Genomic DNA, 14,868 nt, shown 5'->3' with positions numbered 1-14,868 from the left:
TACCTTGTGTCTGCCACGGTAGATGTTAGCCCTGTACCTTGTGTCTGCCACGGTAGATGTTAGCCCTGTACCTTGTGTCTGCCACGGTAGATGTTAGCCCTGTACCTTGTGTCTGCCACGATAGATGTTAGCCCTGTACCTTGTGTCTGCCACGGTAGATGTTAGTGTTAGCCCTGTACCTTGTCTGCCACAGTAGATGTTAGTGTTAGCCCTGTACCTTGTCTGCCACGGTAGATGTTAGTGTGTTAGCCCTGTACCTTGTGTCTGCCATGGTAGATGTTAGCCCTGTACCTTGTGTCTGCCACGGTAGATGTTAGCCCTGTACCTTGTGTCTGCCACGGTAGATGTTAGCCCTGTACCTTGTGTCTGCCATGGTAGATGTTAGTGTTAGCCCTGTACCTTGTGTCTTCCATGGTAGATGTTAGTGTTAGCCCTGTACCTTGTGTCTGCCATGGTAGATGTTAGTGTTAGCCCTGTACCTTGTCTGCCACGGTAGATGTTAGCCCTGTACCTTGTGTCTGCACGGTAGATGTTAGCCCTGTACCTTGTGTCTGCACGGTAGATGTTAGCCCTGTACCTTGTGTCTGCCACGGTAGATGTTAGCCCTGTACCTTGTGTCTGCCACGGTAGATGTTAGTGTTAGCCCTGTACCTTGTGTCTGCCACGGTAGATGTTAGCCCTGTACCTTGTGTCTGCCACGGTAGATGTTAGTGTTAGCCCTGTACCTTGTGTCTGCCACGGTAGATGTTAGTGTTAGCCCTGTACCTTGTGTCTGCCACGGTAGATGTTAGCCCTGTACCTTGTGTCTGCCACGGTAGATGTTAGCCCTGTACCTTGTGTCTGCCACGGTAGATGTTAGTGTTAGCCCTGTACCTTGTGTCTGCCATGGTAGATGTTAGCCCTGTACCTTGTGTCTGCCACGGTAGATGTTAGTGTTAGCCCTGTACCTTGTGTCTGCCACGGTAGATGTTAGCCCTGTACCTTGTGTCTGCCACGGTAGATGTTAGCCCTGTACCTTGTGTCTGCCACGGTAGATGTTAGCCCTGTACCTTGTGTCTGCCACGGTAGATGTTAGCCCTGTACCTTGTGTCTGCCACGGTAGATGTTAGCCCTGTACCTTGTGTCGGCCACGGTAGATGTTAGTGTTAGCCCTGTACCTTGTGTCTGCCACGGTAGATGTTAGTGTTAGCCCTGTACCTTGTGTCTGCCACAGTAGATGTTAGCCCTGTACCTTGTGTCTGCCACGGTAGATGTTAGCCCTGTACCTTGTGTCTGCCACGGTAGATGTTAGCCCTGTACCTTGTGTCTGCCACGGTAGATGTTAGCCCTGTACCTTGTGTCTGCCACGGTAGATGTTAGCCCTGTACCTTGTGTCTGCCACGGTAGATGTTAGCCCTGTACCTTGTGTCTGCCACGGTAGATGTTAGCCCTGTACCTTGTGTTTGCCACGGTAGATGTTAGCCCTGTACCTTGTGTCTGCCACGGTAGATGTTAGTGTTAGCCCTGTACCTTGTGTCTGCCACAGTAGATGTTAGCCCTGTACCTTGTGTCTGCCATGGTAGAAGTTAGCCCTGTACCTTGTGTCTGCCACGGTAGATGTTAGCCCTGTACCTTGTGTCTGCCACGGTAGATGTTAGCCCTGTACCTTGTGTCTGCCACGGTAGATGTTAGCCCTGTACCTTGTGTCTGCCACGGTAGATGTTAGCCCTGTACCTTGTGTCTGCCACGGTAGATGTTAGCCCTGTACCTTGTGTCTGCCACGGTAGATGTTAGCCCTGTACCCTGTGTCTGCCACGGTAGATGTTTGTGTTAGCCCTGTACCTTGTGTCTGCCACGGTAGATGTTAGTGTTAGCCCTGTACCTTGTGTCTGCCACAGTAGATGTTAGCCCTGTACCTTGTGTCTGCCACAGTAGATGTTAGCCCTGTACCTTGTGTCTGCCACGGTAGATGTTAGTGTTAGCCCTGTACCTTGTGTCTGCCACGGTAGACGTTAGCCCTGTACCTTGTGTCTGCCACGGTAGATGTTAGCCCTGTACCTTGTGTCTGCCACGGTAGATGTTAGCCCTGTACCTTGTGTCTGCCACAGTAGATGTTAGTGTTAGCCCTGTACCTTGTGTCTGCCACGGTAGATGTTAGCCCTGTACCTTGTGTCTGCCACGGTAGATGTTAGCCCTGTACCTTGTGTCTGCCACGGTAGATGTTAGTGTTAGCCCTGTACCTTGTGTCTGCCACGGTAGATGTTAGTGTTAGCCCTGTACCTTGTGTCTGCCACGGTAGATGTTAGCCCTGTACCTTGTGTCTGCCACGGTAGATGTTAGCCCTGTACCTTGTGTCTGCCACGGTAGATGTTAGCCCTGTACCTTGTGTCTGCCACGGTAGATGTTAGTGTTAGCCCTGTACCTTGTGTCTGCCACGGTAGATGTTAGTGTTAGCCCTGTACCTTGTGTCTGCCACAGTAGATGTTAGCCCTGTACCTTGTGTCTGCCACAGTAGATGTTAGCCCTGTACCTTGTGTCTGCCACGGTAGATGTTAGTGTTAGCCCTGTACCTTGTGTCTGCCACGGTAGACGTTAGCCCTGTACCTTGTGTCTGCCACGGTAGATGTTAGCCCTGTACCTTGTGTCTGCCACGGTAGATGTTAGCCCTGTACCTTGTGTCTGCCACAGTAGATGTTAGTGTTAGCCCTGTACCTTGTGTCTGCCACGGTAGATGTTAGTGTTAGCCCTGTACCTTGTGTCTGCCACGGTAGATGTTAGTGTTAGCCCTGTACCTTGTGTCTGCCACAGTAGATGTAAGCCCTGTACCTTGTGTCTGCCACGGTAGATGTTAGTGTTAGCCCTGTACCTTGTGTCTGCCACGGTAGATGTTAGTGTTAGCCCTGTACCTTGTGTCTGCCACGGTAGATGTTAGCCCTGTACCTTGTGTCTGCCACGGTAGATGTTAGTGTTAGCCCTGTACCTTGTGTCTGCCACGGTAGATGTTAGTGTTAGCCCTGTACCTTGTGTCTGCCACGGTAGATGTTAGCCCTGTACCTTGTGTCTGCCACGGTAGATGTTAGTGTTAGCCCTGTACCTTGTGTCTGCCACGGTAGATGTTAGCCCTGTACCTTGTGTCTGCCACGGTAGATGTTAGCCCTGTACCTTGTGTCTGCCACGGTAGATGTTAGCCCTGTACCTTGTGTCTGCCACGGTAGATGTTAGCCCTGTACCTTGTGTCTGCCACGGTAGATGTTAGCCCTGTACCTTGTGTCTGCCACGGTAGATGTTAGTGTTAGCCCTGTACCTTGTGTCTGCCACGGTAGATGTTAGCCCTGTACCTTGTGTCTGCCACGGTAGATGTTAGCCCTGTACCTTGTGTCTGCCATGGTAGATGTTAGTGTGTTAGCCCTGTACCTTGTGTCTGCCACAGTAGATGTTAGCCCTGTACCTTGTGTCTGCCACAGTAGATGTTAGCCCTGTACCTTGTGTCTGCCACGGTAGATGTTAGTGTTAGCCCTGTAACTTGTGTCTGCCACGGTAGATGTTAGTGTTAGCCCTGTACCTTGTGTCTGCCACGGTAGATGTTAGTGTTAGCCCTGTACCTTGTGTCTGCCACGGTAGATGTTAGTGTTAGCCCTGTACCTTGTGTCTGCCACGGTAGATGTTAGCCCTGTACCTTGTGTCTGCCACGGTAGATGTTAGTGTTAGCCCTGTACCTTGTGTCTGCCACGGTAGATGTTAGTGTTAGCCCTGTACCTTGTGTCTGCCACGGTAGATGTTAGCCCTGTAACTTGTGTCTGCCACGGTAGATGTTAGCGTGTTAGCCCTGTACCTTGTGTCTGCCACGGTAGACGTTAGCTGTAGCTCCCTGGCCCAGCAGGTCTGAGATGAGCCACAGGTAGTTGGCTGTGCTCTGCATGATGATGGCTTCAGGTTCACCTGTAGTGGAGAACAAACCAACCAACACATTCAGACAGCACACTAAGGGGAATGACATATTGAACAACTAGCTCTGGTCCAGGGTGTTAGTGAGGCTTCTTCCTGAAGGCTCAACGTTAGCAAGCTGCACTAACGCCAAGGACCAGAGCTAACAGTGGTCCTGGGTCACTCATACAGTAGATAAAGAGAGCAACATTCGGTTATAGCTGAAACAGTAACTGTCAATTAGTATCATGACTGTTGTAGCTATGGTCATATTAACACGCATTCTGTGTACTTCAAATATCAATAATTTCTGGTAAATATTGAATAGATATTTCACTAGCTAGGTTTCCAATCCAAATTGTTGGCAGATTTTAAAGTGCTGAAATTCTGAATTCTGCATAAAGAAAATACAGTGCCTTGCGAAAGTATTCGGCCCCCTTGAACTTTGCGACCTTTTGCCACATTTCAGGCTTCAAACATAAAGATATAAAACTGTATTTTTTTGTGAAGAATCAACAACAAGTGGGACACAATCATGAAGTGGAACGACATTTATTGGATATTTCAAACTTTTTTAACAAATCATAAACTGAAAAATTGGGCGTGCAAAATTATTCAGTCCGTTTACTTTCAGTGCAGCAAACTCTCTCCAGAAGTTCAGTGAGGTTCTCTGAATGATCCAATGTTGACCTAAATGACTAATGATGATAAATACAATCCACCTGTGTGTAATCAAGTCTCCGTATAAATGCACCTGCACTGTGATAGTCTCAGAGGTCCGTTAAAAGCGCAGAGAGCATCATGAAGAACAAGGAACACACCAGGCAGGTCCGAGATACTGTTGTGAAGAAGTTTAAAGCCGGATTTGGATACAAAAAGATTTCCCAAGCTTTAAACATCCCAAGGAGCACTGTGCAAGCGATAATATTGAAATGGAAGGAGTATCAGACCACTGCAAATCTACCAAGACCTGGCCGTCCCTCTAAACTTTCAGCTCATACAAGGAGAAGACGGATCAGAGATGCAGCCAAGAGGCCCATGATCACTCTGGATGAACTGCAGAGATCTGTGTATGTGCACTAGGGCCAGAGGTCCCAGATATGTGCACTAGGGCCAGAGGTCCCAGATATGTGCATTTTCCCACCAAACTGTCGTGTTGCTGATAAATAAATCAACTGTAGTTGCAGGTTCAGGAACGGCTAAAGAGCATTTACCTGGAGTTCACTCTGCAAACCGCACTACTGGCTGATTTTAAAAGTCATGGTCAATCAATCAATAATACTCTTAGCAACAAACAACAACAAAAACTTTAATTTATCATCTGTAGAAGTTTACTGCAGTTAGGGGAGGGGTGGGTAGGGTTTGGTGTTCTAGGCCAAAACTTCCTGTTTCCATCACAGCTGTCGTGCTAAAAATACCGACTTTTACTGGCATAAAAACTGTCGATGCGTTTAGTAAAATCCACTTCCTGACTCAGCAGTGTCACAGCCAATAGGAGGCCTCGCTGATCCACTGAGAAGTTAGAGAAAAATCAAACCCACCGCATTAAATCTAGACTAGAGGGATAATCCATTATACTGTATTAGCTGGATCTCAAGCAGTGTAAATGTGTGTGAAACTGACGTACCGGCGCCGATCACTTTATTACACCGTGACGCCATGGGAAACCCCCCTCCGGCCCAACGCGTTCACAATGACGACAAAATATAGACAGCTCTCTATCCATGACAATGTCCTAGCTACATGTCAAAGTCTAACGTTTTAGTAATGGTCAGAAACGTCATTTGACTATGACAAAATGCTGTAGTAACATATCTAGGTAGCTAAAGTTGTGTGACCTAACTACGCATCAGGATATTCACCCAAGCAATGGCTCATGTTACCTTTTAATAATGTCTTCTTAACTAGCTAACTGCACCAAATAACGCCGAACGAGGAGGAACATGTATTTAGATAAACGTTTTATTCTTGTCTAGTCAGTCGGTCTGATTCACAGTGAAAAACAACAACAAAGATGACAGTTCCCACCTCCACAAAACGATATACACCGACATTACACAAGTACAACTGGGAAGGTCGACACCGGGGAAGGACGACACCGTGTGCAGTTAAAAAACGTTGTAGTCATACAATATAACTTTATATTTTTACATTTTGTCAGGTAAAAATCACAAGTATAATTAGGTTGTGTTTATTTCCTTACCTCCGGAAAAACCAGAATCCTTTCACTTCTGGATCACGTGATGAGAATAACCCAATCAGAAAGCAGTATGGAAAAGGGGGTGTGGTTCCTCTTTACCGTACTTCCTGGAAAAAAAGAGACTATAAATATATAGAAAGCTATAAGAAAGCTACCGAGTGTCGTTTTGATTTCAGGTGCATCGGCCCAGTTGTCTTTTCATAGAGCCTGGATGGGGAAAACGAAAGCACCGACACCGAGTTTATAAAAACACAGAGGCGCAACATCTTAAGACTTCCGGGAACGCTTTCGAAGCAGATCAGAACGGAGTTTGAGAAGTGAGCAATTATTCTTTAGATGTACGTTTTCTCGAAATCTAAAGGCACAACCAGCCAATGTCTTTAGTAGTTGAACATTTTACTACTCCAACCTCGTGAAAATAAACGGATACCTTTTTAAAATGCTCGTCAAAAACAACTTTAAATCGAAGGAGCGCCTTATTAGAGATGACGGTTGGCACATGCGCAGTTCGGCGCGAGTTGAGTTAGCCCCGAAAACGTATTAATGCGCATGAGTTTAGCTATCCGACGTCGCCTACAAGCGTGAGCTGGGATTTCTATCTTCATACTGTACTGTCTTTGGCAACAGTCACGCTCAATAATCATATGGATTTATCCTATATTAGTTCATGGTTGTGGTGAATTAGAGCGGGACAGCACGGTACCTGTTAAAGATAACCCCCCCCCAGGGAAATGTTCGTTGCTGCTCTGTGCATACATAACGCACTGGAAGATAGACAAAAGGACATATACAGACAATACAGTAGAAAAGTGCAATTCATGAGCATTCAATGATTCATCTGCACATAAAATTCTAATAGTCACATGTGCCGAATACAGTGAAATGCTTACTTACAATGCAGTTAAAAAAATATGAAATAAGAAATAAAAGTAACAACTAGTTAAAGAGCAGCAGTAAAATATCAATAGCGAAAGGTGGCGCAGTGGTCTAAGGATTCTGGGTTCGAGTCCAGGCTCTGTCTCAGTGGTCTAAGGCTGTGCCACCAGAGATTCTGGGTTTGAGTCCAGGCTCTGTCTCAGTGGTCTAAGGCTGTGCCACCAGAGATTCTGGGTTTGAGTCCAGGCTCTGTCTCAGTGGTCCAAGGCTGTGCCACCAGAGATTCTGGGTTTGAGTCCAGGCTCTGTCTCAGTGGTCTAAGGCTGTGCCACCAGAGATTCTGGGTTTCAGTCCAGGCTCTGTCTCAGTGGTCTAAGGCTGTGCCACCAGAGATTCTGGGTTCGAGTCCAGGCTCTGTCGCAGCCGGCCGCGACCGGGAGGCCCATGGGGCAACGCACAATTGGCCCAGCGTCGTCCGGCTGAGCCTCTCCATGTAAGGACCCTATCACAAACATAACAGGGCTGAGCCCCTCCATGGAAGGACCCTATCACAAACATAACAGGGCTGAGCCCCTCCATGGAAGGACCCTATCACAAACATAACAGGGCCTCCATGGAAGGACCCTATCACTAACATAACAGGGCTGAGCCCCTCCATGGAAGGACCCTATCACTAACATAACAGGGCTGAGCCCCTCCATGGAAGGACCCTATCACTAACATAACAGGGCTGAGCCCCTCAATGGAAGGACCCTATCACTAACATAACAGGGCCTCCATGGAAGGACCTTATCACTAACATAACAGGGCTGAGCCCCTCCATGGAAGGACCCTATCACTAACATAACAGGGCCGAGCCCCTCCATGGAAGGACCCTATCACTAACATAACAGGACTGAGCCCCTCCATGGAAGGACCCTATCACTAACATAACAGGGCTGAGCCCCTCCATGGAAGGACCCCATCACTAACATAACAGGGCTGAGCCCCTCCATGGAAGGACCCTATCACTAACATAACAGGGCTGAGCCCCTCCATGGAAGGACCCTATCACTAACATAACAGGGCTGAGCCCCTCCATGGAAGGACCCTATCACTAACATAACAGGGCTGAGCCCCTCCATGGAAGGACCCTATCACTAACATAACAGGGCTGAGCCCCTCCATGGAAGGACCCTATCACTAACATAACAGGGCTAAGCCCCTCCATGGAAGGACCCTATCACTAACATAACAGGGCTGAGCCCCTCCATGGAAGGACCCTATCACTAACATAACAGGGCTGAGCCCCTCCATGGAAGGACCTTATCACTAACATAACAGGGCTGAGCCCCTCCATGGAAGGACCCTATCACTAACATAACAGGGCTGAGCCCCTCCATGGAAGGACCCTATCACTAACATAACAGGGCCGAGCCCCTCCATGGAAGGACCCTATCACTAACATAACAGGACTGAGCCCCTCCATGGAAGGACCCTATCACTAACATAACAGGGCTGAGCCCCTCCATGGAAGGACCCTATCACTAACATAACAGGGCTGAGCCCCTCCATGGAAGGACCCTATCACTAACATAACAGGGCTGAGCCCCTCCATGGAAGGACCCTATCACTAACATAACAGGGCTGAGCCCCTCCATGGAAGGACCCTATCACTAACATAACAGGACTGAGCCCCTCCATGGAAGGACCCTATCACTAACATAACAGGACTGAGCCCCTCCATGGAAGGACCTTATCACTAACAGGGCTGAGCCCCTCCATGGAAGGACCCTATCACTAACATAACAGGGCTGAGCCCCTCCATGGGAAAGAGATCACCCTCTCATATTACAGAGTTCTGCCTTTATAGGATTCTGTCTTTGCATAACGTATAGAGTCCCCTCCCTCTATATGAAAATAGCTTCCCTTGACCTGTCCATTATTTTCTTCTCATCTCAGAGCTCGTTCACATCCACTAACGTTCATATCTGCTTTTGGTTGGGTTGTAACGATGGTAGAACCCTTTTCACATCCTAAACATAATTGCATGCTTATGTTTCACGTGTTAGTCATCAGTTATCTTGCTTCCATCTTTCTTCCTGTATCCTGCTAACCATAGTACGTCCAGCTGTCATAGATGTACGTATGGTCTTGGTTAATGTGCTCTTTCAAAAATAGAGCATAGTCTGGGTGTCAAAAGACCTGGGTGTCATCTTCTCTTCATGTCCTTGCTACTTCAGCCTGGCAACTAGACCTTTTTAATGCTCAGCTCTCCTTAATGGTTCGCTCCAACAACCCTCACCACCTGGGGACGGCCCGTCAGGAAGTCCAGGATCCAGTTGCAGAGGGAGGCGTTTAATCCCAGGGTCCTTAGCTTATTGATGAGCTTTGAGGGCACTATGGTGTCGAATGCTGAGCTGTAGTCAATGAATAGCATAGGTGGTCTTTGGCACAGGCACTATGGTGGTCTGCTTAATACACGTTGGTATTACAGACTCGGACAGGGAGAGGTTGAAAATGTCAGTGAAGACACTTGCCAGTTGGTCAGCGCATGTTCGCAGTACACGTCCTGGTAATCCGTCTGGCCCTGCGCCCTTTTGAATGTTGACCTGTTTAAAGGTTGTGATCACACAGTCGTCCGGAACAGCTGGTGCTCTCATACATGTTTCAGTGTTATTTACCTCGAAGCGAGCATAGAAGTAGTTTAGCTCGTCTGGTAGGCTTGTGTCACTGGGCAGCTCTCGGCTGTACTTCCCATTGTAGTCTATAATGGTTTGCAAGCCCTGCCACATCCGATTAGCATCGGAGCTGGTGTAGGACGATTTGATCTTGACACTTTGCCTGTTTGATAGTTCGTCGGAGGGCATTGCGGATTATCTTATAAGCTTCCGGGTGAGAGTCCTTCTCCTTGAAATCGGCAGCTCTAGCCTTTAGCTCAGTGCGGATGTTGCCTGTAACCAATATCTTCTGGTTGGGGTATGTACCTATGGTCACTGTGGGGACGACATAATCAATGCACTTATTGATGAAGCCAATGATGTACTCCTCAATGCCATCGGAGGAATCCCTGAACATATTCCAGTCTGTGCTAGCAAAACAGTCCTGTAGTTTAGTATCTGCTTCACTTTCTTATTGACCGAGTCACTGGTGCTTCCTGCTTTAGTTTTTGCTTGTAAGCAGGAATCAGGAGGATATAATTATGGTCAGATTTATCAAATGGAGGGCGAGGGAGAGCTTTGTACGCGTCTCTGTGTCTGGAGTAAAGGTGGTCTAGAGTTTTTCCCCTTCTGGTTGCACATTTTACATGCTGATACAAATTTGGTAAAACGGATTTAAGTTTCCCTGCATTAAAGTCCCCGGCCACTAGGAGCGCCGCCTCTGGATGAGCGTCTTCCTGTTTTCTTATGGTGGAATACAGCTCATTGAGTGTGCCAGCATCGGTCTGTGGTGGTGTGTCAACAGCTATGAAAAATAGTGTGGTCTACAGCTTTTCATGAGATACTCTACCTCGGGCAAGCAAAACCTCGAGACTTCCTGAGATATCGTGCACCAGCTGTTGTTTACATATATGCATAGTCCGCCCCCCCCTCGTCTTACCAGACGCCGCTGTTCTTAAATCAGCAGGATATCAACTACAATGTTAGCTGGAGGCCAGAACACTGGTCCTCCTGGTAGTTTAACTACAATGTTAGCTGGAGGCCAGAACACTGGTCCTTCTGGTAGTTTAACTACAGTGTTAGCTGAAGGCCAGAACACTGGTCCTCCTGGTGCCCACTGGTACTCCTGGTAGTTTAACTACAATGTTAGCTGGAGGCCAGAACACTGGTCCTCCTGGTAGTTTAACTACAATGTTAGCTGGAGGCCAGAACACTGGTCCTCCTGGTAGTTTAACTACAGTGTTAGCTGGAGGCCAGAACACTGGTCCTCCTGGTAGTTTAACTACAGTGTTAGCTGGAGGTCAGAACACTGGTCCTCCTGGTAGTTTAACTACAATGTTAGCTGTAGTCCAGAACACTGGTCCTCCTGGTAGTTTAACTACAGTGTTAGCTGGAGGTCAGAACACTGGTCCTCCTGGTAGTTTAACTACAGTGTTAGCTGGAGGTCAGAACACTGGTCCTCCTGGTAGTTTAACTACAATGTTAGCTGTAGTCCAGAACACTGGTCCTCCTGGTAGTTTAACTACAGTGTTAGCTGAAGGCCAGAACACTGGTCCTCCTGGTAGTTTAACTACAGTGTTAGCTGTAGTCCAGAACACTGGTCCTCCTGGTAGTTTAACTACAATGTTAGCTGGAGGTCAGAACACTGGTCCTCCTGGTAGTTTAACCACAGTGTTAGCTGAAGGCCAGAACACTGGTCCTCCTGGTAGTTTAACTACAGTGTTAGCTGAAGGCCAGAACACTGGTCCTCCTGGTAGTTTAACTACAGTGTTAGCTGAAGGCCAGAACACTGGTCCTCCTGGTAGTTTAACTACAGTGTTAGCTGTAGTCCAGAACACTGGTCCTCCTGGTAGTTTAACTACAATGTTAGCTGGAGGTCAGAACACTGGTCCTCCTGGTAGTTTAACTACAGTGTTAGCTGAAGGCCAGAACACTGGTCCTCCTGGTAGTTTAACTACAGTGTTAGCTGAAGGCCAGAACACTGGTCCTCCTGGTAGTTTAACTACAGTGTTAGCTGAAGGCCAGAACACTGGTCCTCCTGGTAGTTTAACTACAGTGTTAGCTGTAGTCCAGAACACTGGTCCTCCTGGTAGTTTAACTACAGTGTTAGCTGAAGGCCAGAACACTGGTCCTCCTGGTAGTTTAACTACAGTGTTAGCTGGAGGTCAGAACACTGGTCCTCCTGGTAGTTTAACTACAATGTTAGCTGGAGGTCAGAACACTGGTCCTCCTGGTAGTTTAACTACAGTGTTAGCTGAAGGCCAGAACACTGGTCCTCCTGGTAGTTTAACTACAGTGTTAGCTGTAGTCCAGAACACTGGTGGTTTTAAACATTGAGGAGCCTTACTGCCATTGGGACAAAGGATCATTTGGCCCCATTTCTTTTGTTCCCTGATACCCTGTAGCTCAAACTCCTGGTTAAAGAGGATGTCTGGGGTCCATCAGCTCATGTGGGCTTTTGTTAAGCCTCTTATATCATCAAAAACATCCAGCCCTGTCTGCTTGGCCCCGAGCACCTTACTATGCTGAACACATTTCTCTGGAAAACATTAGCATTTAGTGGGAGGGTTAGAGGCTACACCAACCTGTAGGTTATTTTGTGGGAGGCTTCACCAACCTGTAGGTTATATAGTGGGAGGGTTAGAGGCTTCACCAACCTGTAGGTTATATAGTGGGAGGGTTAGAGGCTACACCAACCTGTAGGTTATATAGTGGGAGGGTTAGAGGCTTCACCAACCTGTAGGTTATATAGTGGGAGGGTTAGAGGCTTCACCAACCTGTAGGTTATATAGTGGGTGGGTTAGAGGCTACACCAACCTGTAGGTTATATAGTGGGAGGGTTAGATGCTTCACCAACCTGTAGGTTATATAGTGGGAGGGTTAGAGGCTACACCAACCTGTAGGTTATATAGTGGGAGGGTTAGAGGCTACACCAACCTGTAGGTTATATAGTGGGAGGGTTAGAGGCTTCACCAACCTGTAGGTTATATAGTGGGAGGGTTAGAGGCTTCACCAACTTGTAGGATATATAGTGGGAGGGTTAGAGGCTACACCAACCTGTAGGTTATATAGTGGGAGGCTTCACCAACCTGTAGGTTATATAGTGGGAGGGTTAGAGGCTACACAAACCTGTAGGTTATATAGTGGGAGGGTTAGAGGCTTCACCAACCTGTAGGTTATATAGTGGGAGGGTTAGAGGCTACACCAACCTGTAGGTTATATAGTGGGAGGGTTAGAGGCTTCACCAACCTGTAGGTTATATAGTGGGAGGGTTAGAGGCTACACCAACCTGTAGGTTATATAGTGGGAGGGTTAGAGGCTTCACCAACCTGTAGGTTATATAGTGGGAGGGTTAGAGGCTTCACCAACCTGTAGGTTATATAGTGGGGGGGTTAGAGGCTACACAAACCTGTAGGTTATATAGTGGGAGGGTTAGAGGCTTCACCAACCTGTAGGTTATATAGTGGGAGGGTTAGAGGCTACACCAACCTGTAGGTTATATAGTGGGAGGGTTAGAGGCTTCATCAACCTGTAGGTTATATAGTGGGAGGGTTAGAGGCTTCACCAACCTGTAGGTTATATAGTGGGAGGGTTAGAGGCTTCACCAACCTGTAGGTTATATAGTGGAAGGGTTAGAGGCTTCACCAACCTGTAGGTTATATAGTGGGGGGGTTAGAGGCTACACCAACCTGTAGGTTATATAGTGGGAGGGTTAGAGGCTTCACCAACCTGTAGGCTATATAGTGGGAGGGTTAGAGGCTACACCAACCTGTAGGTTATATAGTGGGAGGGTTAGAGGCTTCATCAACCTGTAGGTTATATAGTGGGAGGGTTAGAGGCTTCACCAACCTGTAGGTTATATAGTGGGAGGGTTAGAGGCTTCACCAACCTGTAGGTTATATAGTGGGAGGGTTAGAGGCTTCACCAACCTGTAGGTTATATAGTGGAAGGGTTAGAGGCTACACCAACCTGTAGGTTATATAGTGGGAGGCTACACCAACCTGTAGGTTATATAGTGGGAGGGTTAGAGGCTACACCAACCTGTAGGTTATATAGTGGGAGGGTTAGAGGCTACACCAACCTGTAGGTTATATAGTGGGAGGGTTAGAGGCTACACCAACCTGTAGGTTATATAGTGGGAGGGTTAGAGGCTACACCAACCTGTAGGTTATATAGTGGAAGGCTTCACCAACCTGTAGGTTATTTAGTGGGAGGGTTAGAGGCTACAACAACCTGTAGGTTATATAGTGGGAGGGTGTGGTGTTGCCAAGGCAACACAAGGTCTTTAGTTCCCAGTCCCAACCTGTAGGTTATATAGTGGGAGGGTGTGGTGTTACCAAGGCAACACAATGTCTTTAGTTCCCAGTCCCAACCTGTAGGTTATATAGTGGGAGGGTGTGGTGTTGCCAAGGCAACACAATGTATTTAGTTCCCAGTCCCAACCTGTAGGTTATATAGTGGGAGGGTGTGGTGTTGCCAAGGCAACACAATGTCTTTAGTTCCCAGTCCCAACCTGTAGGTTATATAGTGGGAGGGTGTGGTGTTGCCAAGGCAACACAAGGTCTTTAGTTCCCAGTCCCAATCTACGGCTGCAGCCTCTAAAATGACAAGTTCAATCAAAGCTGTTGTGTGGCAGAACGAGGCCTTGCGCAGTTAGGCTGTGTGCACACAACAAATCTGGTCTGATTGTGTTCATGTTGGATTATCAGCTGTTCACCTGAGATTATCAGCGGTTTACCTGAGATTATCAGATGTTCACCTGAGATTATCAGATGTTCACCTGAGATTATCAGCGGTTTACCTGAGATTATCAGATGTTCACCTGAGATTATCAGATGTTCACCTGAGATTATCAGCGGTTTACCTGAGATTATCAGATGTTTACCTGAGATTATCAGATGTTTACCTGAGATTATCAGCGGTTTACCTGAGATTATCAGCTGTTTACTGTTAGAGAAACCAGTAACATCTCCTCTGAAGTAGGATCCATTTGATCAGTGGGTTATCCTCGGATTTAACCCTGAACTAGAGTGGGTTCAAAACTGGAGCCATTCCATAGTGGCACTGTACATGTGACAGTTATGACTGCAAATGCTTCAGCAATAATACAATACATTGTCTTTACCTTTCATCCAGTAGAGAGGGGGGAGAGAGAAAGAGGGAGGTAAAGAGAGGAGGTAGAGAGAGGGAGAGAGAAGGAGTTGAGAGGAAAGGAGGTAGAGAGAGAGAGGGAAGGAGGTAGAGAGAGAG

At 47.5% G+C, this 14,868-nt stretch overlaps 1 protein-coding gene across 2 annotated transcripts in view; it reads right to left on the bottom strand.

Annotated features, from left to right (window-relative positions):
- Positions 1–6,210, bottom strand: part of LOC139392693 (TANK-binding kinase 1) — a 60,272-nt gene extending 54,062 nt beyond the window's left edge. The window contains exons 1-2 of one of the 2 annotated variants that reach the window (XM_071140863.1): positions 6,107–6,210; positions 3,812–3,918 (exon numbers count right to left, since the gene is read on the bottom strand). In XM_071140863.1, the coding sequence (XP_070996964.1) occupies positions 3,812–3,898 (87 nt within the window). In that variant the 5' untranslated portion in view covers positions 3,899–3,918; positions 6,107–6,210. Of the gene's footprint in view, positions 1–3,811; positions 3,919–5,931; positions 6,056–6,106 lie in introns of those variants that run through there. The other variant, XM_071140864.1, reaches the window with a different exon arrangement.
- Between the last annotated feature and the right edge of the window lie 8,658 nt (positions 6,211–14,868).

The sequence above is a fragment of the Oncorhynchus clarkii genome, chromosome 33, assembly GCF_045791955.1.
Source record: "Oncorhynchus clarkii lewisi isolate Uvic-CL-2024 chromosome 33, UVic_Ocla_1.0, whole genome shotgun sequence".
NCBI lineage: Eukaryota > Metazoa > Chordata > Actinopteri > Salmoniformes > Salmonidae > Oncorhynchus > Oncorhynchus clarkii.
The sequence above is the reverse complement of the archived record's forward strand: the minus strand, read 5'-3'. Positions and strand labels throughout refer to the sequence as shown.